This window comes from Pseudochaenichthys georgianus, chromosome 14 (assembly GCF_902827115.2).
Source record: "Pseudochaenichthys georgianus chromosome 14, fPseGeo1.2, whole genome shotgun sequence".
NCBI lineage: Eukaryota > Metazoa > Chordata > Actinopteri > Perciformes > Channichthyidae > Pseudochaenichthys > Pseudochaenichthys georgianus.
Window position 1 is genome coordinate 21,481,914 of NC_047516.1, and position 23,262 is coordinate 21,505,175.

Here is a 23,262-nt window from a genome sequence, read left to right on the forward strand (position 1 = left end):
CTGCTCGTCTCCCTCCCTTCCTCTCCCTTTCTACCCATACAGTTCCCCTCCGACTCACACCGAGCGATACATCCATCCATCCCTTCTTCCCTCCCTCCCCTCAACATCCCTCATCCTCTGCCCGTCACCATTTATATGTAAACGGTGTACGTGTATATACTGTGTATACTAACACCTTAATTCCAGGTATCGTCTTGGGGGCCCGTAATCAGCCCACGCAGATCATGCCGGAGACGGAACCCCCACTCTGAGTCTCCCACTGCACGGACCATAGCTCGTCCTCTCAGATCATCCCTTCACCCCCCCTCCTATCATTCACATGTTACTTCAATAAACGTACACACATCACACTGTTGTGGCGTGGTTCCTGCTAGGGAACATCGCTGTAATTACCTAAACTAATCCTATGTGGGCTTTTGGATAAAACAACAAAAGGTGAATTGGCAGATGGGCTGGAGTTCATTTAGCACATCCCCTTCAGTGTTTGTATCCTTCATCCGGTCCAGCAGGGGGGCCAAGATGCGGAGAGACCATCGACTTCACACAAAAAAAACCGGCAAATAAATATCCTGCAGAAATGTCTTGGAGCATTTCCAGACCCTGAACTCTGACCCCCACGGAGAGGGAGCGTTTGTGGTGTTGGAAGGTACAACTTATCCGTATAGCATTTTGGTAAGCAGTATGCGTCTCTGTTTTAGCAACACATATTAGAGTTACAAGCAACACTGAGACTGTTGTGGTGAAAGAGAAAGCCTGGCGTATGTTACAAATCATGTTCTACCTTAATTTGCAGTAAAATGCCTTACAACAGAAATCTAACTTGCAACTACAAATCCACACAACTTTATAAATTGGTATTAGCTTAAAACAAGTATTCACATAAGAATATTTTTTGTGTTTGAAAGCACAATGGTAAACCTTAAAACTATTTTTTTTAAAGTATCATTAAAACACATTCAGGTTTGTTTCGTCTTGATAAACAAGCTCTCATTCTCTATAGCCTTATATGAGACGTAAAGCTCAAAGAACAGCATTCTTTGCATACGGATGGTCACAAATAGCATAGTCCAGATGATTAGAGAACAAGGTAATGCTTTATTTTACAGCCTGGTATAATACATACAGTACTTATGTAGAAATATTTAAGACATGAGTAATCAGTAACTTGTCATTGCAAAGTTTGCATTTTAAAAGGCTGTAAAATTAAGCTTTAGTAATTAGTATCATTGTAAATGTAGACAACACTACATCAAAATTAAACATACTTTTCCTCAGTGAATTGTCGACATTTGGGGAAGTTTTTTTTCTCCCAACAAGAAATGAAACAAAAAAACACATACATTTTGAATGTAGATTTTCCCTCATTGGGTAAATTAAATTTATTTTGGAAATTTGTCAAATGTACATAAATTATATATAATGCATCAAAACCAAATCAAATACTTCTTTATCTTTAAAAACAAAAGAGGACATTCTTTGTTGAGATCATTTTAAACAAGTATTGGTCAGGCATTTCATTAACCTGGAAAAAGCAAAGTGCTACACACAACAACCACTGAAGACAGTTCACCATACACCTTAATGAGAATTGGACTGAAGCACCTTTTCTTAGCTTAAAGCTAAAATGGAGATTTCACTGTATTTTTTTTTTTAAAGTTTTCCTTTTCACAAAATAAAAAACTCCATTGTGTGTTTATAGTCTACCTTCAACAACGCATCCAAGTTTATCGTTTTCCTAAAGAGAGGCATACTTGCAGTACATTGTTCTATTTCAAGTTAAAGTACGTATGTGAACTGCTTAACACAACAGGCTGCTAAGACCTTGGTTTACTATTTCCTCCAGGATGGAGCTTTGAGTGCAAATAAGGCATATAACTCCTCATGAGAAATGAACATGGAATTCAGCCACATGCTTTACAATAGTAATTATATATTTAATTGATATACATATATTGCCACCATTGGCACATACGATATTGCACACAGTGATGAAATGTTGCACAGAAAAAAATAGATATATTTTTTTGTGGGCACAAACATTCCAAAATTACAAATAATGTGGAATAACGCTGAAAGGTAAAACTTCGTAAAACGAAAAAAACAAGACATGCTTGCTGCTCCCCATTAATTGAGTGACTTACAACTAACACATAGCTACCCAAGCCACAGAAGGAGCATTTCAAAGGGGGCTGGCTTCCAAACAACAACTCATAGCATTTCAGCGTACTACCGAATGTTCCCAATCTGCCCCTGCTCTCCCTGCTAACGCGCTAGGCTAGTAAAGAGCCAACTCCTCTGCATCACCTCTCATCTAGGTGACCACCCCCTTCCATGTTTACATGTAGGCCGATACCTGGATGGCTAGGGAATGGCAAATAAGTTAGGAAAGAAGGAAGGTAGCAGAAAAAAGAATTCTGCACCAAGTTTTTTCTTAAGAGTTTTTTTTTTTTTTACAAACCCTTTTTAGCACCACGAGTCATGCGCTAGCAAACCAGAGGGCTGGGACACAAGAATGGAAGAAAGAGAGGAAACGATAACTAAAAGAAGCCAAACTGCGATCCAAAGCATCAGGCCAGCGTGTAAGGCACCAGGTTGTTTATATGCTGAAGAGGACGCTCCCAATCAGGTATCATTTAGGCTATACCATAAGCTCCAGAAATAGGTGGTCAAGAACTGTCTCGTCTGCTGGTTTCCAGTCCATCTAAAGCTGGGAGCAATCAATTCATTCAATGCGGAGGAACACCTGACAGTATCTGATTGTTGCCAGTTTCTCTGGAGTTCACTGACAGAGTTTATAAAACTGCTATCACACATCTATGAGATGCGACTGAACTGGTTAAGAACCAGTCGTTTTCCGCGTGGCAGCCCAAATATTTACAAATAGACCAAGACAGAATCTGATCAGCCCCGGCAGGTAGATATATGGGCTAACAAATCTCAAGTGGTGCTACGTGTCCAGATAGCACCACTGAGCGTCACACCTTGAGATCTTAAACTTGTAGGAATGTGCAAATCCACTGACTGAAATGAATCCCTTTCACCTTGGTTTATCCAGTGGTCCTACCTATAGTGGAATGGCAATGTTTTGATTTCTGTTTGCGAGGTTGCTCCTTTCGAATGCGCTCTGAAACAACTTTCCCTACAACAACATAGCCTTTGAATGGAAATCACTCTGTACTCAAACTTGAGATTCATACACTGCAAGCAGATAAAGATATATATATATATATATATATATATATATATATATATATATATATATAGGGAAGGGTCCTTGGGCCAATATTTTAGGGAAACCAACTAAATGTATCTTAGTGCAGATTAACATGCAGCAACAGCACTCCTTGGCAACATTTGGACTTTTATGACTGAACAGATCACAAAATGCTTTAGATGTACAAACCAAAATAATGCTCTGCTGATTTTTTGCCTCTTTTTTCAGACCACTAAGTCAAATCAGTGTAGGGCGTTTGTCTTATTCAGTACTCTGCTAATTCAGGCCATTTGCAACATGTCACAGAATTTCCTCTATCGATTACACATTTAGTACCTTAAAATTAACACATTGCATTAACAACGAGACACAAAAAGGTCTACAATATATCCATCTGCATGGCAACAATTTAAACTGAAACAAAATTACAATATTAATATGTCTTTGAATGCCTCTGGCAAACGTCATCATGTGAAGATCCATTGATCAGCTCAATATATTTGATTTGTATGCAATGCATATTGCACGAGAAATAGAGTACTTATTTCATTTGATGAAATGCCTGTGTTTATTTTATACTGCATGACATCTAACCGGTTTCCGAAGCAGGCCTAGCCCTCATATGACTTGTGTAAACACATCTCTATTCACATTTAAAAAGTAAATAGAATCGCATGTACATGTGACAACCTCTTACAAAGTTTTGGGATTTTTTTCTTTCTCTTTTTTAAATTAAATGGTCTGATTTGTGCTGAAGTCATTAGCTCACATGAAAAGGAAACGGGTTGTCCTCTGCAATAATTCCTCTTGAACATTGCAGACGCCATTTTTTTTGTTTTACAATAGCTTTAACTGGTACAAAAGTTCTGTTAATAAGGGAAATAAACACTCAGGTCAATATTGTTTGTCAAGTAGGAAACAATGTTCAAATATAATGTTATTACTTTGTTTAGCAGCCTGTTACTGTATTAATGGTGGATAAGTGGGATAACATCCAGCAATGAGTGACAACATGTCATAACTGTCAGGTTGTGGAGGTTTCTTATATTGTGGGTGATGCTCCCTTGGAGTTAAACCATTACAGTTAAATCTTTAGATTTCTTTCTTTATACAGTAGAGTTTTTAATTATATTTCTCTTGTTATTTTTCGTTATTCTTGCATGTTTTGTTGCTATCTATAATCAATCCTCTTCTCCATCGTCTGGCTGCATCTCCTCTTGTTGCTGCATCTCGCTTGCCCTTTTATCCCGTTGCTTCTCCTGGATCTTCTTCATCTCCTCGGCATATTTACTGAAAGTATTCCCAAATTTGGACCACACTTTGTAGGGCACGGTAATCGAGTTGCGGTAGGTTGGCTTCACCTCGCTAACCCTCATGAACACACCATACTTATTGGATCCGACGTCGAAGAAAAACCGTTTGTTGTCCACAGTCAATGATGACCCTTCGGGCAACTCTGCAGGTTCGTCCTCTACACCGTAATCGTCAATAAGTTTAGCCAAAGCGTCACGAAACTCAATAAGTCCCTGGGCCGGCAAAGCGATGGTCTGGCCTTGCGTGGATCCCAAACCGGGCCCCCGGTTAACGGTCTGTCGAATCCTCAGAAACCGACCCCTCTGGTTCTCTTTCAGATCCATGTAGTATTTGCGGTTTTCCCGGACCAAGAACTCGCTTTTGAGTGCTCGCCTGGGCTCGTCTTGCACCAGAGCCGGGTTGCTCGGACCCAGCTGCGCATAATGTTCGATGAAGTCCCCCAAGTAGTCACGGAACTCGACAGCCACCGACATGGAGAGAGTCAGGCGGCTCTTGTTTCCACCGGCCCCGACTTCTGCTATCTTTAAGAAGCGGCCTTTCGCGTTCTGCTTCACGTCCAAATAGAAGCGTTTGTTTTGGATGTCAACTCGCTTCGACGCCAGCTCTTGAGTCTCATGCTGGAGCCCGGTAGCCGAGCCCGCCCCTCCTGTCGCGGGGTGCACGGAACCGAAGACTGGGCCCGTGGCTGCTCCTCCCTGCTCACTACCACTGTCTCTGTCCGCCATGATGCTGCCTGCCTGCCTTCTCCCTCTGTCTGCTGCAAAGCCACGGCCAGTCACAGAGAACGCCGGAGCTCTCGCGAGATCTACACAGAGAGGTATAAAGAGGCGAGGGGGAAAACATTATGCAGAGCGAGAAGGACGCTGTTTTCTCCCTCACACAGGGTGTATTATCATAGGCTGTCATAACGCAAATTAAACAAGGGTTGTTTGGAAGAAATGAAACTCCTCCTAGCACTGGTTAAGTTTCGATTAACCGGAAGAGCCTCTGAAAATGACGGGGGTTTTGCAACCTAGGAAAGACTGTAGCCTGCCCTCTGTTTCAAAAAGTAGGAGGAAAAATGCTTATCTTTCCAAGTAACACTGGTTACATCAGCTCTGTGCATGTTGAATATGCTCAATATTCTTATAAATGACGAATTAGTCAATGATAAGGTATCATGACAATAGTTTACTGTTAGGCTACACACGTTTGGCAAACTCATTCATTTCTTATGACTCAACTCATGGGAAACGTCTGTCATGACAAACAAGTCCCTTAAGCCAAATTGTTAGACTTTCGTTCCCTAAGCTAGTCACTATCACCGTTTTTTTATAATATTTTGTTACGACATTGAAGGCTAAGGCCTAGGCAATAGCCTATGGCAGATGACTCTGCATTGCATGCAAATTAGGCTATTTTTAAACTTGATAGGCTACTACACCTGTGAATTAAGCAACATCACAATATTTGTTTTCAAAAACACATTAAATTCGTTCTCTCATTTAATTCAACATTTACTTTTCTAGCAATGAGATGAAGGGAAAATCCCTCAACCCAAATGTTTGTAGTGTTAGGAATGCAAGGATTCAGAGCCACCTCACCATAGTAGGCCAGACTAGTTGGTGTCATTATGTAAATGTGATTTTTTTTTAACACGAGTCAAAATTCAAATGCATTTTTAAATCAACCTTTAGGGTTTGAAATCAGACGAGTTAAACTGGTGGGCCTACCTTCAGCAACTACTGCAGACTGAATTCATATGAGAATCCAAATGTTCACGAAAATAAATGAATAAAAACAAACAACTCTTTCAGTGTGCTTCGTTCAGACTCGCAGATTCGCCACATTGTAACTATCTGGGCCTAAACGACCAGCACGCTGTCCCTGACTGCCACAAGCGCGCTCACGGAATAAAATGATTACTTACAGGTATATATTTGGCATTGGAGAGACCATCAAGGTAAATCATTTTTTATTTAAGTTATGATCTAATTTATGACTCCAGTCCATAGCTTACCGTCGTTAAGTTGACGTGAATGTGTCCTCGTCCAGGTGCTCAGTCTGAGTGTTTTGTGGCTGTGCTGCTGTTTAGACCCACCTCTTCTTCATTGCATATTGGCTACCTGACTGCAGGCTGCAATCGCATTTAAAGACAGCTGATGTAAATTGTGTTCGCAACCCATAATTGACTGTGCTTTAGGATACGGCGATAAAAGACTGGTGGCTTAGGCCTATAGCCTACTGTAGGACCCTAAACACACGACTTGTCAAAAGAGGATGATGTATATTGTTATTCATTCCAAATGTGATTGCAAACAGTTGTACATTTCTGCTCTTAATTCTTTCTCATTGTGATTACAGTTGACTATTCTAGTTTTGCATGCATGTCTACTCCAAAAAACAAAAACAATCAACGGATTTTAACACATTTTATTAGGCTACAACACGACACTTTTAATGTAGCCTACCTGTTTTTGGTCAGTTGTTAAAATACTATTCCCATGCTGACGAAACTTTCTCCACTGTAATGTTCTTCCTTCTGGTCCACCTGTAAACACATTTGATAGCGCAAACATTTCACTTAAAGCTTCTTTGCCTCTTTGGCGTTATTTCGATGGTGCCAATTTGCTGCTGCTGTGGATGAATGTATGATATGGAAATGTATGTTAATATTTCTCTCAAATAACTTTGCCATTACTTGCTAGTGCTACGTGTTAATAATTCCAGTCAATGAGGTCAAATGAAAAATATGTAATAGAAGCAGATGTTTACGCATGCATGAGCACTAAGTGGATATTTAGCCGTGATGGGGAACAGCCAGTGGCGGACTGGCCATCGGGACGAATCGGTACCGAGGTGGGCCGGTCGAATAAGTCACTAGCACCCCCTCCCCCCTCTCCCGACAATTTACGAGCGGTACCGAGGTGGGCCGGCGGTACCGAAGTGGGCCGGTCGAGAGTCCCGGGCTGATTTGTAGTCCCTGTCCGCCCCTGGGAACAGCTGACCATCCTTTACATAAAACGCTGAATAAGAACTCTTTCAGAGAATATTTAGTATGAACGCCACATTTATTCGTATGAAAGTGAAAGCATTCATAATTTTAACATTTGATTTGGCTTAAAACAAGTATATTGTTATCGCCTAATGATAGATGGTCCGTTTCTGGAATTTGATCTTTGATTAGCCTTTTTAGGTGTTTTGATGTCTCAACAGCGTATGTTATTTTATATATAAAATATGAATACAAATTTCCACGGTGACAGAATTGTTAATGATAAATAAACGTGGACTTTTTCTTTAGTGTAAGCTTCATAAAGTGCCTGCAGGCCTGAGTGGAACTAAAGGAAATCTGACGCACACACTAAGATACCCTTAAACTGTTTACATTCATTAGATTTATTTATACTATTATATATATATATATTTGTTCATACAATGGAATATAAAGTCATTCACATGAATTATGATTATCATGGCAAATATGGGCTAATGTCCATTTTTGGCTGGGAATCATAAGGCAAAAGCAATGGAAAAAGATAAACAAAAACTAAAGTTAAACATGTATTATCATTTTAGAGAACTACATTGTTTGGATTTATTATTGATAATTGAAAAGCCATTGGGCTGAAAACTAAGAATACGAAATAACGTTAATTTATTGAAAGTGGTTTACTCATACTTATTTGGTTCATCCTTCATGTGAGGATGCATGCCGGCCTATAGGGGGCTACTTTACCCGAATTCCTCTTCTTTAACTCTTTGATTTAAGTTTACAAATGACATGTTGTGGACATTATTCAGATATGCCCTGCGAACGTCGCCCGGCCTCCTGATCAGCTCCACAGCATTTGTCACGTCTCGTTTTTCAAAAATAATGTTTGGAGAAATGTTAAATAAGTGAGTACATTATTATTCAGCTGTATAAGACACATCAACCGACATTTACGCAAGCAAATACAATCATATTAAAGTAATTAAAGAGGGCTATTCATGTACCTCGTAGGATTGTAATGTCCACAGGCCTACTGAGGCTTTGTGAGCCATTTGCTGGTTTACCCTCATCTCAACATCCCTAACCCACGCTTTAAATGTTTTTGATGTATTTATATCGTTGAAGCAACGCTAGCCTTTTTGTGTGACGTAATCTTTTTTTGTTTGATGTTTTTCTCAACCAGTTGCGATAAACACGAGCTGGATGCATGCAAAAATTATTCCTATACTTAAACTCTGAGATGGTCTCTTCGTTTTGTTATAATACAGACTGTATTTGCGTATAATATTGTCTTTAGGCTCTAATTACCCATAACAAAAAATCCACATGTACAGTTTGACACTACTTTATAATCCAAAACTTCCTTGGATATGTCTGCCTCATTTCCTTGGGTTACCTAGGCTGCAGAGGGACCCTCGCCATGTCTCTGTTCCGTGGTTTAGACACAACCTGTCAAATGTAGTTAATCTATCGTGAATGGAGCCTACATGCACCATTTTCAGAATATTTTTCAATCGTGAATATGAATCAGTTGTTTGAATGACGTCTAACACAGATTGTACCTTTTTTAAAAGAAAAACAAATCTGTCGTCGCAGTTTATTAAAGGGCAGCCTTTGTGGTCTGCTCTCAAAGTTTTTGCCCTGCATCCCAACACCGGAATGCAGTGACGCTGCTTCAAATGCAGCCCCCTTATTATGTCCGACGCACGACCATATGCTGTATATTCTGCTTCTGTACACTCTTTGGAGCGATTTCATATGCTTGGCTTCACGTTAGGACACTTAACTGCTGCAGGACGCGGTAACAATACAGATGACATGTAGCGTCATTGCAACCTAGCAAGATCCCATAACCTACCTTACAGCGCTCAGTCTGCAGAGGGGAGCGCCTACAGCATCGAAGGCGTGCTGCGGAAGACCAAGCGAGGCGTTAGACACATGTATGTGGCTGCCAGGCCTTTGTATGACAGCTCGACCGACTGATTCTGCTTGCTTCACAAGATGGACAAGGAACGGCGAGTCGTGGCACGGACAGCAACACACGCACAAGTTCAACGCCGCACGCTTCACCTCTGATGTCAACACGCACTGTGGGAACTCCGAGGACTAGCGCCCCCCCTTGGTTCTACTGAGGAGTTGCAGCTTTGCCTTCTGGTGGTTACAGGTAAGGCAACAGTTTCTGCAACTGTTATAAAGGGCACTGTCTCAAAAAGAAAGTAAGCTTTGCTGTTAACACCTCTTACAATTTCAGGTTGATAATAAGTCACGTGTCTCACTTGGATTTGTCAGGGAGTTATTGTTGCATGCATGTTTAAAAAAGCACATAGTTGTTGTTACGGGAAAAAGGGATTCAGTTCACATAATACAATATGTTATACCTTGTTTTACATAAGCATACAGGTCTAATATATAGTCTACATTTAAAGGCTTTGTAGGATTTCAGCACCACGGAGAGCAGCCAGGTCTGTTAGGTGTGTACAGTATGCGCACGGATGAAAACAGATAATAGTTGTAGCTGTGTCTTATACATTTACAATAGACATTTGCTTGTTCTGAGTCTCATTTGCTTTGAGTTTTAGAGGTCTTTAATTGCAACATGTATTTTCCTAAACTAGGCCACGTGAATTGTATAGTCCACACTGAGCATATGTTGTATGAACAAATTCAAAGTGCTTTCTTTTTATTATTTAGTAGTTTTTTCTGTTTGATTTACAGCAGCATTTATATCAAGTGTGTCAAATAGCTCATAAATACTGTGTGGACAGCAGATGTCGCTCTTTGTGAATACTGTCAGTGCAACATTCTGTATCCGCATTCAATTTAGGGTAAACTAAACATTACAATCATACATTGACGTTAACATTGCTATAGATATCATCCACACTGTCAATATTTCTCTGATTAATTTTGTTTTCTTTAGTTAGCATGTATTTAACTGCATGTATTGTGTTAACAAATCAGAATATAATACCAAAAACCCAGAGAAACTTACTTTTTAAATGTTTTATTTTTAAGTGTTTTTTTTCCTTTGCTGTGGACCCCAATTGTGCTGCTGTTTTAGCTGTATGGATTTAATGCAGTGCTTCAACATCAGTTTTTTCAGAGGCTGAGCAGCGAATGTGACCTGAATGCAGGGCATGACTTAATGGGATGAGACGCAAAACTCATTCAAAACAGTCTCTTGAAGAATCTGAAATGCTTTCGCAGCCTTAGTCATCGCAGCCATATGATTTTTAGGCCCACCGGACTATATACTGCATCTTTCACCGTGAACATATTTCGTTTTTTGGAGTAATGCCTTGGCTACAGTAAGATGCGATGCTGAGGAGGGACAGTCGTGGATTTAGGATTTGTTTCATTATAACGTGAGATCACCGCTGATAAAACACCATGGAGTGATTGACATACAGTAACTGGGTTTTGGGAGAGAGGATATCGACCCCTTGGTCCATCGGTTGCCTATATCAGTGCTCCAATCCTGCGTTTTTGTTGACGGAGCCCCTTGGCAATCGGCATTATTTTCTCTCCGTCTGTGGTTAGTGGGGGAGGCGGAGAGAGAGCCACGGTGGAAGGCGCCGTGTTAGCGTTATAGCTTCCGACCAGAGATATTGTTTTATTTTTTGGAAAGAAACGTGGCTTATTTTTTGCGACTGGACTACCAACTTGTGGTTCACGGCAGCATTTTGCGTCTTTTCCCTCCGCTGCAGATGATACAGAAAACCATCATAGCGGTACCCCACCACTGCAATTTTTGGGCAAAGATAAGAGTGGCGTCGTCTTGCAGTTAAGGCTACTATGGCAGCATAGGGGGAATCTTCTGGAGGGGAGAATCCGCCGATTCCGCGCTTAGCCTACCTACAATGCCTTATTATTAGCAGTAAGCTGTGACTGGATTTGAAATCCAGCATCGTCCCGCGGTTCCCCCGTTTCAGAGCTGCTGTTTACCCATTGGAAATCACTTTGAAAAGCAGCGGATCCCGATGGCATGGACACTTATGCAAGGTCTGCCGCGCTGCCGTGCTACTGGAGCCTACTTGCTGTCTCTTCATTCAACCCAGCTCCATCGCCCCGCAGCCCAGAGAGCCCTGCCGCAACGCGACCAGCGACCACCGAGCCACAGCAGGCGGCATGAGGCTTGATTCAGTACATTTATCCATGCTGGTCATCGGGGTCTCATTCGCCTGCTACTCCCCGAGTTTGAAATCCCTGCAGGACCAGATTTACAAATCCGCCGTGGTGATCGAGGGCAAGGTGCAGTCTACGCCTGTGAACGTCTCCGCGGAGCGGTACCGTGTGAATGTCAAAGTGCTGGATGTTTGGCCCCTTAACAGCGGGGGTCTGGAGCGAGAACAGCTCGTCACCGTGGGGGAATTTGGATCTGAGGCTCCGTGCACCAAAGTGAAGAAGAACCACAAGTACATTTTTTTCATGGACCCCACTGACGAGCCATTGGTTTTCAAGGCATCGTTTGCGCCTCGGGACACGAGTGTGAAGAGCCTAAAAAAGGATGTTGGGAAGATCTTGTGTGAGGACTGCGGTAAGTTAATGTATTGTGGATTACCGGTGAAGTCCAACCCGGAAGAATGAACGGTCTGTTAACGGCTCCCTGGCTTTTAGGGCTTTTGGTAACGGGCACTGTGGCGAATTGTGGTTATTATGGCAACAGTATTGTTTCGAGTCAGTGGGTACCAGATAGGTGCCTAAGGGGCGTCTATGCAGCAATTTTCGACAACTCTCGCAGGCTCCCATAGCCCACATGATCAATCAAACTCTCTTTCTCTCTTTCTCTCTCCCCGAACTGCATCAGACATGCGCCTCGCACTGTTGCTTGTGAGGAATTGCAGTTGGTGTGTAGTCAAACTATCTGCATCCTGCAAACCCGCAGTGTACTGTACGCTTCATGCACATGCTTATGCATATTTAACCTTTAGTCTGCAGATACAGATGTCTGTATTCCCCGCATTGAACCGGCTTCCTCTCTGAACATCGAGCACATGCATTTATGGACCCGGTACAATTTCAGGACCAGGGACAGCGGCCTGTATCACCGGTATCACGTGTGGGAAATCACGCTGCCCTAAGCAAATTGGTTCTCAGGCTATATTTAGGCTCACACCCTGCTTTAATTCTTTAATACCCCACACTTTGGTGTAGCTTATCTTAGACCAAGTCCTGCAGACATGTATATTCTATGCTCAGAGCGAGCAGTGTGTGGTGTAGTCTTAAAGAAACCGATGGGGTTGCTGTTTAAACATATCAGAATACTTTACCACCCATCACTTTAGTATTTTTTAAGATGTATGCACAAGTGGTTCAGGAATGGGCTTTGGTCCGCAGATGTCACCCTTAGGGAGAAACCTCACATCGAACCAGACACATTTTATTTTTAATAAGGCTTTTATTTAAGTGTACTTTACTTACTTATATGGTTTAGTGAACAATGGCTTCTCGCTGTCTCTCTTTCCTTCATAGCTAATCATTTCATTTAGGCACTGAAAGTAATTGACTAAGAACAATGCAGAATATTGTTTCAGTGTTCATGCAGTAAGCTGCACACTCGTACGTGAATGCACACAGTAGTGTTTCAAACATGATGTACTGTTCAGGAGCTCTGTCACAAGATATGCTCGAGCCACCTGTCGGCTGCTCAAATGCTACAAAGTGTCTTTCCTGGTGTTCTAGTGGGTAAAATAAGTCTCTACTTTAATTATAAAGTGGTGTCAGTGACTGCATCCTTAAACACTCCTTTTGTTCTACTTATGTCCCATACTAGTCAGCCTAACACAACTTCAACATGTTTCTGCCATCACAGGGAACACACTCACTCGGGAATTGTGGCCTGTGCATTGCCTTCTTAAATCCTCTTATGCCGTACGAGACACACATGCTCCCCTCTCTGGATTGTGTCTCACTCACTTTTAAACTCATCATCCCAATAGAGGGGAAACCCAAAATGGACCTCATCACCTGTTGATACCTTGAACAGCCCAAACCTCCCCCGGGGATTCTTCTGGCATTAAGCTCAGTGACGTGATCGCACCGGCACAATCACCACAGTCTGGTACCTGGGAGAGCTGCCACGCCCGCTCCCTGGGCCTCTGAAGATCTCATGTATTTAGTTCAAAGCACCCAACAACATAGCTCGGGTTTATCTGTAGGTAATTGTAGATTAGCGGCTTCTCACTCAGTGATCTAATCACTCGTCTCTTATCACGCAGTCTAAACATTACCTTTCATAAAGACAGATATACAGTTGTCCCCGTGGCCTCTTGATCTTCCTCCTTCATTCAGCAGGCATGCAATATCAACAATGTTCTGTTGAATGCTTCTCGACTTCATATTAAGTCACAAACACTATATTAAAAAGCGTGTGTATTTTTTACGCTATTAAACTTGAACTGCTGCATATGCATCTTTGTTTGCAAAACCTGCTTCTATGGCCGCTTGGCACACATTTCAAATCGGCCTCGAATCCCTCGTGTGCAGATACAGAGAAAGCTCCCAGGTGTGTTTACCAGGGGACCGAGAGCACACACTGTACACGTCTCAAAGTGATGCAGGTGTTGTCTTCCGGCTGCCTGGAAAACAGGCTAACTAAAGGGCTTGCCACCTGCACCCTTTCCTAAGGAGGACCCAGCTGGGAGCGCTAGGTTCCAGCCAAAGACGGAAGGAAAATACTATTCTTCTGATATAGACTACAACAAACAGGCTCATGTTTCTCAAGCAGGCCTTGTTGCATCTGGCCATCATTCCACTGTAGAGTAAAGAGACTGGAAAGCTCTCCGACAGCTACTGTATCTAAACTCATAGCTGCACGTGTTTCCTGGCATTGCAGATGACAAAACGCCATCATTGAAGTGTGTCTAACATTTAATCCAGACACATACAGCTTTATTTCATAGTGGACTATACACTGACCACCTGAAATGACATGTGGGATTCACGAGGCCAGCATATCCGTTAGCGGGATCATCTCCTATGACAAACTCTTCTTCAATGTATGCACTTTCAAAAAGAATATCTATTATGTGATTGCCATTTCAAGTAGATCAAATCTGCCTTTTTTAAGCTGTCTTTATTGAAGAGTGTTTTAGTCTAAACCAAAGTCTGTGTCATGCAACATTGGGAAGCTTTTGTGTCTCTCCATAGATCTCACGGAGGAGACCTACATCAGTGCATGTTGTGTATGCATCTGTGTGGGTGTTTGCAGACTGGTGGGAGTATGGTGTCAGTGCACATCGGTGCAAACACTCATGCACAGAAAAAGGTCACGCGAGTCGAGGAGTAACACATCGCCCTGAAACCGCCCTCACACTTCTCACTCATATTTATTTATCACTCATTAAGCCGGTTTCTTTCTGTGAAGTAAATGAATGTAACAGTGTTGTCATCGTGAGTCCGTCCCATTGGTCGCAGTTGCTGCTTTGAGGTGGCAGACAGGCAGCATGTTGCCCCCAGCTATGCATCTTTCTGTGAATTGAGAGACTGCTTTAGAAGAGTTAGACAGAACATGAACGACAGCTGCTGATGGCGACTGGCTTCTGCTGCTAAACCACAGCTCTATCTGGCAGCAGAACGAACCCAAGGGCTGGCTGGTCATTATACCCTAATGGCGCATTCAAGGGCAGCTGTTGATTGTGACAAAGGCACTCATTTACTGTGTAGCACCAACAAGATAACTGTTGTGTACAGGATGTGTGTTTGTTAAGATAACAAGGATTGAAGTGTTTTCAATTGTCAACGCGTTGCCTCTGGCCAAGGGCACAGGCTAATGAGGCTGACATCATGGATTTGTTTCAACTGTATGTTTGTTGGGATTTCTTTCTGTGTTCACCGGGTGTTTCTCAATGTCGAGGAAGGCTGCTCCAGAGCCACTATTTCAAGGATGCTACGTCATCGAGTGCCGCCGAAGGACTGTTCCGATGTCCAGGATGCTTGGAATTCTACCGAGGCCGGCGTACTTCGTTGCGGGACATTTCGAGGCTGCACGTGTGTAGACTCCGCCGTCTTAAAAGCCCCACAATGCTTTGCACACGGACCGATTTCCAATACTCGCATATGACGCACACCTGTTAGCCTGTTCCACAATTCTTCGTTTTCGGAAGACATGTCCTACCAAGGAAGCGTCTTCGACATTGAGAAACACCCACTGAGTCATTGATGTAGACTTGATGCTTCGCTGAATCTGCGCTCGGCTACTCTACTCTGACAAGATGATGTATATTTATAAGATGTATGAAAAAAAAACGGCATGGCTATTTTCAGTAATTGGTCCCTCATTTCCCTCTCCTGTTAGGACGCTTGGAATTTTACCGAGGCCACATCGTAAGACATCGTTTTACATGGTATTATGACACAGTGAGCACGTTGGGTCTCTATCTTCTGTGTATGTAAATGTGTCAGTTCCTGATCTGTTCCTATGGTAGGGTTGAGGTTTACTGATTCTGGGTCATGGTTGGTATCTGTTTGTTTGGTAGTAGAAGTAGCATCCTTTTGTGAAAGCCAACACTTTGTCGAGTCTACTACAGTGTCAGTTGATTCATATATATTTTAGAACATCACAGACATCTGCAGAATGATGCATGCTTGCAGAGGTTGGATGACTAAAACAGAAGTGAGGAATTTAGATGTCTCTTCTACTCCAATGTTGGTCTTCTCAGCATTTACTGTGAAGAGCTGTTATCTGTTCAAATGACATCAGTCTGCTTCATTGTCCAACAAGAAAAACACATTTAAAATACAAAACTTAAACATAGTATAATTATTGGTCTGAATATATAATTCACAAACATATCATACTACAGGATCATTTCTATAGCTTTTGTTCTTAAGTGTGATTTTTTTTTGTACATACTTTTTGTTTAGTCACGCAATTTCTAGTGAAGTGCAGCTGCTATATTGTGCAATTGTACTTACGTGCAACATCTGCTGTGAGCTGGAACTCGACCAGCCCTGCAATTATCAGGGTGAAGAATAGAGCTCCAAAAAAGGATTCATTTCATCATGTCAGTCTTTACTCGTCCAAACAAGTTACGAATCTTTAAACACCTTAAATATAGGAAAGCACAACATCGTCAGATTTGATGTTTAACACAGCATTTTATTCAATTTTGCATGAAAACCCTCATGGATAATAAATGATCAAAATAGTTATGATAGTTATCTTTCTCTTGATCGATTAGTCCACTAATTGTTGTAAAGAATATCCATGCTGTAAACCAATACTAAAGCTTTTTTCAAACTGTCATACCCTAACCAAAATGTCTTGCTGGCATTGCCCAACATTAATACATTTCTAGGCTTGGAGGCAAACATACTATTGATATCTCAATGAAGCCACTGCCTACATTAAACTGTTCAGTAGCTTATAACAATATGCGTGATGACAGATGAGCTTCCCCCCTGGTGGTCATTACATTACATTACATGTTACTTGTTAGACGCTTTTATCCAAAGCGACGTACATACTCAATACTGTGGGCAATCTCCACTGGAGCACTTTGGGGTGAAGTGTCCCAGGGACACAACGACATGCTGACTGCAGTGGGGTTTGAACCTGTGACCCCCCCTGATCCAAACACCAACCCACTGCACCACACGCCTCATTAGTGGTTAAACACAAGTACATGATATCTGTTGCCATGTAAAAGCAAGATCAAATGGACAGTTGAATATTTGAATACCATATATGATCGGCAAATATTAAAGGCAGAATGCTAAGTCCCACAACTGCAGAGTGAGAATCAGATTCACAAATCCGATTAGATCATTTTGACTTAGATACAGTTTGTGTTACAGTTGCCTTATAGCTAACACAGCGAGCGTTATTTGGAGTTGTGTTTTTGGCCAATTGAATGGAAATCATTATTCTCCTTGGGTGTTTCTTTTGGTCTCTTCCAAGTGCTGCAAAAATATATACTATTTGGTTTGTAGTTAGCTTGAAGGTTCTTCAGTAGCTAGTTGGTCACTTACCTTGTGTGTCTCTATGATTTGGTGCTTGGCAGGGGGTGTACACTCATTGAACCTTTTCACCTGAGAACAGCTGTGCGGTGCTATTAAAGCATTCAAGATGACTAGTGGTTTGAATTTTGCATTGCGCCTGCTGTCATTCAATTTTTTGTAGCCATCAGCAGCATGCTTTTAGGGCAGAGAAGTCCCCTATATGACCACTAATGTATAACATCCCATCATGTAGCCAGAAGTCGGTCATGCTTAGTGCAAAGTGCTTTAGAGAATTGATGACACAAAGTTATTAAGAAAAGGAGATCCCAACTGTCCTGTCTTCTAAGTTGTGGAAAAACACTGAAATTAAATGTTATTCCCTTAACCAATCATAATATATTCAAAAATACTTATATTGCTCCAAAGTTTATATTGAGCTTAAGAAAGAGAAAGGACAGGATTTGTGGATGGTCGATATTGCTAATATGAGAAAGTAAAAACAAAACAGAACATCCACATTAGATTAAAGACATCTCTTTGATGCGCTACGTCGCTGTTTTCCTACCAAAGCTCTGGACATGGAAACTAAGTTGTTACCACTTCCTAATTCTGCGCTTCACCACAGAACTAAAGCACTTTATGAGTGGTTTAACATGAGTTTAGTTCCACACGAGGGGTTACCACTCTACTGTGACAGATATTTCCCACCATTTTGAATGTCTGTTAACATGCCCTTTGATTTCACACACACCACAGCAAGCTTTGGATGATTACAAATGACAATTCTGTAATACAGAATAATGTCTGGGCTCGTGGAGAATAATGGGATTATTCTAAATTCAGCTGGATAAGAACTGAGAACAAGTCTGCAGTGCAATGCAGTTGAATGCTTGTAATATAACAAATTAGTGCTCCATAAAACTGTAAACGGCTTCAGTTGGACTTGCAATTTAAAATTATTTCTAAGATGTCGAGACTGGGGAAGTAGTTTCGGGTAGTTTCAGCAGAAGTAGTGGAAAGGGGGCAGAAAGTCATGATTTATTTCTTTTTGGATCAAATCTTTTTTTTTGTAACGTTAATTTAATATTTTATAATTTAAGAAAACGATATATATATAATTAGAGTGACAGATATTATTATGATCATAATAAATAAATAATATAAAAAATATAATTTATAAAAATAAGCAATTTTAGTATCGTTAAGTGTTGGATATTTTCTCTTTTCGTCGGCGCGCTGTTTGAAAGTCCGGCTATTTCTGCCAACTTTTATCAACTAAGGCTTCTTCTATTCCCATTACGAGAAACTGGGAAAATAGTCACAATTATTTTTGTATAATAACAGAAACATTGGTGGTTTTTTATACACAACCATTGGTATCCTCTGCTGCTGCAGCTTGCTAACAGCTGGCTGAAATCCGCCTCAGACAGGGATTGGGTCGGATGCTGCCGGTGAGAACGCAGATTAGTTTTTCAGTTAATACATAATGTCACATCCAGTAATCTCTGGTAATCTCAGGCTTGTAAAACGGGATGAAAGCTGCTTTTGGAGGAGCAAAACTATTTAGAACAGAATTAGACTATTTTTAGAGAGGACACATGCATTTATGTCTTATGGGTTTGGTGGCATTTGTCTTATGCTTTCAATATTAAGCCCGGAGATCATTTGGTATTTGTGTTGGATTCCTAAAGCCCCTGTCACACTGTCCCGAAATGGACACCCGATGGACACACGAATATGGAATTGTGAATTTCGCACGAAGATGGCCCCGAACCACACACGAAGGCAACATTTACATTACATTTAAGACATACAACTGCAATGAAAGTACCAAAAACAATTATGTTACAGTACTATGATACTGTACTGATATCTTCAGACTTTGTTCTTTACTTTATCCGTCTTTATATGTAGAAAATATTACGTTTTCTCCGTAATGTTGTTTCCATAACAACAACAACTTCCTGTCAACTGTCCTTCAAAATAATATATTATATCCTTTTTAGTTTCACAGAACACAAATTGGGTTTTTTACATAATATGTTTACATGATTTTGTTGTGCGGTGGGAAAATCTTTGGCATGCCAAAAAATTGCCGAAGGACTTTGCGAAGATTCATTTTCGTGTTGAATTCGTGTGTCAATTTTGCCCTTCGTAAGGCCATCGTAAGGGCATCTTGTTATCATCGGTGCCATCGGGCATTCGCCCCGATCAGAGTGAGAGTGAATGCACCGATGATAACACGAAGATGACACGATTTGACAAGATGCCCTCACGAGTACCTTACGAAGTTGCCGCTCACGAAGTTGCTGCCGGAGCCTGAGAAACTCCACCGGCGGTCGTACGATGGCTTAAGATGCCCTCACGAATGGCCCGATGTTGCTACGATCAAAGCCGAATTTGAACATTTCCTTTATCGTGTGTCCATCGGGAGTCCATTTCGGGACAGTGTGACAGGGGCTTAAACCACATCAATGTCGAACTGAATGGAGAATATGCGTTGTAACAAAGAAATGAATATAAGGTTTCTAAAAGTAGAGCTGTTGGTGGTTCTTTTTACATGGACTTAAACAGATGACTTTTAATGACTACAAGAAAATTAAGAAGCGCCTTAAACATGTTTCCAAGAACAATTGTTTCTGTAAACGTATTATTGTGGTGTGAAGCTTTATTGATAGAGGGACATTTATTTTTAAAGCCTATTTCATCTCAGATATTACACTTTGCATACTTTTCTATAAAACTTTAGTTGTTTTTGATATTTTCTAGAATATATAGATGTGTACATATATCTAGACCATAACACGTTATTTACAAGAGCATTTATTCCTTACATTCGACCATTGAATGAACTTCAGTGAGTTTTACAGGAAGTACAGCCTCTTAACTATCACAATGAATTTAAAAGGTCATTTTAGATATTTAGCTAGTTACCGAATTGAAAAACTCCTAAAGTATTAGTTGTGTACTTTGTATCCCTAGACTTACTATCAGCAAGCAGCTCTTTACTCAGTGAGAACCACACTTCCTATGCGTGTAATCTGATATGACAAAGTGGAATTTAAAGCAAATGTCACACTAAACACATCCTCAGTCTAACAAAAAAAATTAATCTTTAAATTATTTTGGCTTTACCCTCTGTAATCACGGCTTAGTCCTTATCTCGCTGCTTATCCGACAATTAGGAGTTTTCCAACCCACTGAAGAATGTTGCCTTCACCACAATGAGGCAGTATATGATCAGGATCAGGAAGCAGGAGGAACACCGACAAGTTAAAAGAGAGTCCGTTGGGAATGTCCCAGCAGTTGTTAGAATCCCTGCCCCTGCTGCTGGAGCCGTGTCAAAAGCCCACAGTCACGGCACAGGCTGTGAAATATGTACAGGATAACAACTGTGGAAGTCACTGCCATTTGGGTATGAGTTTGTTCAGAAGAGGAAGCCATCTTTCTTGTGTTACTCCTTAGCTGTTCGTACTGCAGTCAGCTGTACGCCGCTGTGTTCCTTTCACTAACTCGACTGTAATGGCATCCCTCAGGGAGAAGCCATCATGTACAGTGCTGCACCGAGGTCAAAAAGATGACCAGTAATAACTCTGAGCTGTTGTGTAAATGAGAATATACACGGCTGCCACCAGAGCTGGATATCCTCCAAGTAACAATCAACCCCTTTGAATACAGGCTTGATACATTAGTCAACGTCAACTTTAGTGTCAATCTTACTCAGGTTGTGTTTACAGACAGAGAGATCGAAATGACGTTTCCAACAGTCCCGAATATACAATTATACAATATACAGATATGTATACAAATATGTATATCCTATATACACAATCAACACAAGACACATTTACACATATGCACACATTCAGATAAAAAACACAACAATCGATATCAATCAATGACCGGAATATGTCTTTTTAAAATCACAATAAACATTGAACAATAAGTCATGGGCCAACGAGAAAAAACATTCAAATCAAATCACAAAAAGCCTAAACAAGAGACTCACACTAAACAAGAGACACACACTTGTTTCCTCACCTGAGCACTCTTAACCCTCCTATTGTCTTCATTCCCCTCCCCCTTACTTTGGTGACCGGTCCTGTTTTAACTGCATTACATTAACACAAAAACCATTAATCATCACCACGTTTCATTTAACACCCTTTCAAACTGTACATATTGTATCAGACTACTGGTGTACATGAAACGCTGCAGTAAATAGACAAAGAATAGACACTGAACCTGTATTGCGTGTAACAGGTGTGATTCACATGGGGGTTAGGCACATAAGGGACACACACACATCTAGAGTGTGTGTGTGTGTGTGTGTGTGTGTGCGTGCGTGTGTGTGTGTGTGTGTGTGTGTGTGTGTGTGTGTGTGTGTGTGTGTGTGTGTGTGTGTGTGTGTGTGTGTGTGTGTGTGTGTGTGTGTGTGTGTGTGTGTGTGTGTGTGTGTGTGTGTGTGTGTGTGTGTGTGTGTGTGTGTGTGTGTGTGTGTGTGTGGCCGGCCTAGCATTACTATACTTGTGGGGACCTAAATCAGTTACAGTCACGTGTGGGGACTCGCCTCCCTTATGGGGACAAATTGGAGGTCCCCATAAGGGGAATCATTAATTTTAGGGTGAAGACTTGGTCAGGTTTAGGATTAGGGTAAGGTTAAGGGTAAGGTTAAGGGTTAGGCATGTGTTGGTTATGGTTAAGGTTAGGATAAGTCTCCAGGAAATGCATGTAAGTCAATGTAATGTCCCGTGTGTGTGTGTGTGTGTGTGTGTGTGTGTGTGTGTGTGTGTGTGTGTGTGTGTGTGTGTGTGTGTGTGTGTGTGTGTGTGTGTGTGTGTGTGTGTGTGTGTGTGTGTGTGTGTGTGTGTGTGTGTGTGTGTGTGTGTGTGTGTGTGTGTGTGTGTGTGTGTGTGTGTGTGTGCTTTATCTGATCTGGATGGTTACTAATTCCTTTTCTTTATGGCGGTCAAGATGACCGGGAACACCATGGTGTTACAAAGTTGACTAAATCATCCAAAATTCAATGAAAGTTGTGATCAGCAATTGTATATGTTCAAATGTCTCCTGTGAAGGATATGATAGAGCCTTAATGCAATCGAATGTAAAACAAAAAAGTTATGATTGATGAAAGTAGTAAATCGGTCAGAGTGTGCTTCTCTTGGCCTGCTCCGTGTGAACTGTATGCTGCTGTTTGTGGAGGCAGTTTAAGTTCGCACTGCCTTTTGAATCATTCAGTCATTTGCAGCTATCTTGGGCCGCAATGCTCTTCCTTCACGGGCTGCAGCCAGTGCATGTAATCAAATATTTACGAGGTTTTTTTCTTCGGTGCACAGCATGAACGGTTGTTAACAAAATTAACCCTTGAATGTTGCGAACAGTACCAGAAATAAACAAGAAAATCAGAAGTCAAAGGTAAAGAAATCTGTTATGGGCAGGATGTACGGTACAGCGCATGCAGGTGTACAGAGAAGGAAGGAAAGGGCTACTGTTCTTGTACTGTAGCTTAGCATGACGAGACAGAACAGAACACAAGTCAACCATTCAGCAGAATGAATGTTTGGCATTGAGTCAGGAATGTGTTTTACTCAGAAATTAAAGTAGTTTTTATTCAATAATTCTATAAAAAAGGCAACAAATTGACTAATATTAGGCTTTTTCAGAGCTATAAACCTATGCAATTGGCTATTATCAGCTCGATTATTAACCTTGTGTAGTCTTACAACACAGCACTGGATCAATGCATGTAAATGGAACAACTGAACAACCCATGTAAGCTATGTGTCAATAATCTTAAATCTTAATAAGCTGATTTGCT

At 41.3% G+C, this 23,262-nt stretch overlaps 2 protein-coding genes across 5 annotated transcripts in view; one reads left to right on the forward strand and one right to left on the reverse strand.

The window, feature by feature from the left end:
* Nucleotides 1-1,086: 1,086 nt before the first annotated feature.
* On the reverse strand, nt 1,087-9,566 carry puraa (purine-rich element binding protein Aa). 2 transcript variants are annotated; one of them, XM_034099167.2, is made up of 3 exons: nt 9,361-9,566; nt 6,979-7,058; nt 1,087-5,333 (listed from the first exon to the last, which is right to left on the reverse strand). In XM_034099167.2, exon 3 carries the CDS (start codon nt 5,251-5,253, stop codon nt 4,396-4,398), a length of 858 nt encoding a protein of 285 aa, XP_033955058.1. In that variant the 5' UTR covers nt 5,254-5,333; nt 6,979-7,058; nt 9,361-9,566; the 3' UTR covers nt 1,087-4,395. The 2 variants fall into 2 exon arrangements, with proteins under 2 accessions (XP_033955058.1, XP_033955060.1); XM_034099169.2 differs by lacking the exons at nt 6,979-7,058; nt 9,361-9,566 and adding an exon at nt 6,528-6,611.
* Nucleotides 9,567-11,596: 2,030 nt separating this feature from the next.
* Nucleotides 11,597-23,262, forward strand: part of nrg2a (neuregulin 2a) — a 74,395-nt gene continuing 62,729 nt past the window's right edge. Inside the window, exon 1 of one of the 3 annotated variants that reach the window (XM_034099933.2) lies at nt 11,597-12,039. In XM_034099933.2, coding sequence (XP_033955824.1) covers nt 11,631-12,039 — 409 coding nt within the window. In that variant the 5' untranslated portion in view covers nt 11,597-11,630. The remainder of the gene's footprint in view (nt 12,040-23,262) is intronic. The other 2 variants (XM_034099931.2, XM_034099930.2) reach the window with 2 other exon arrangements.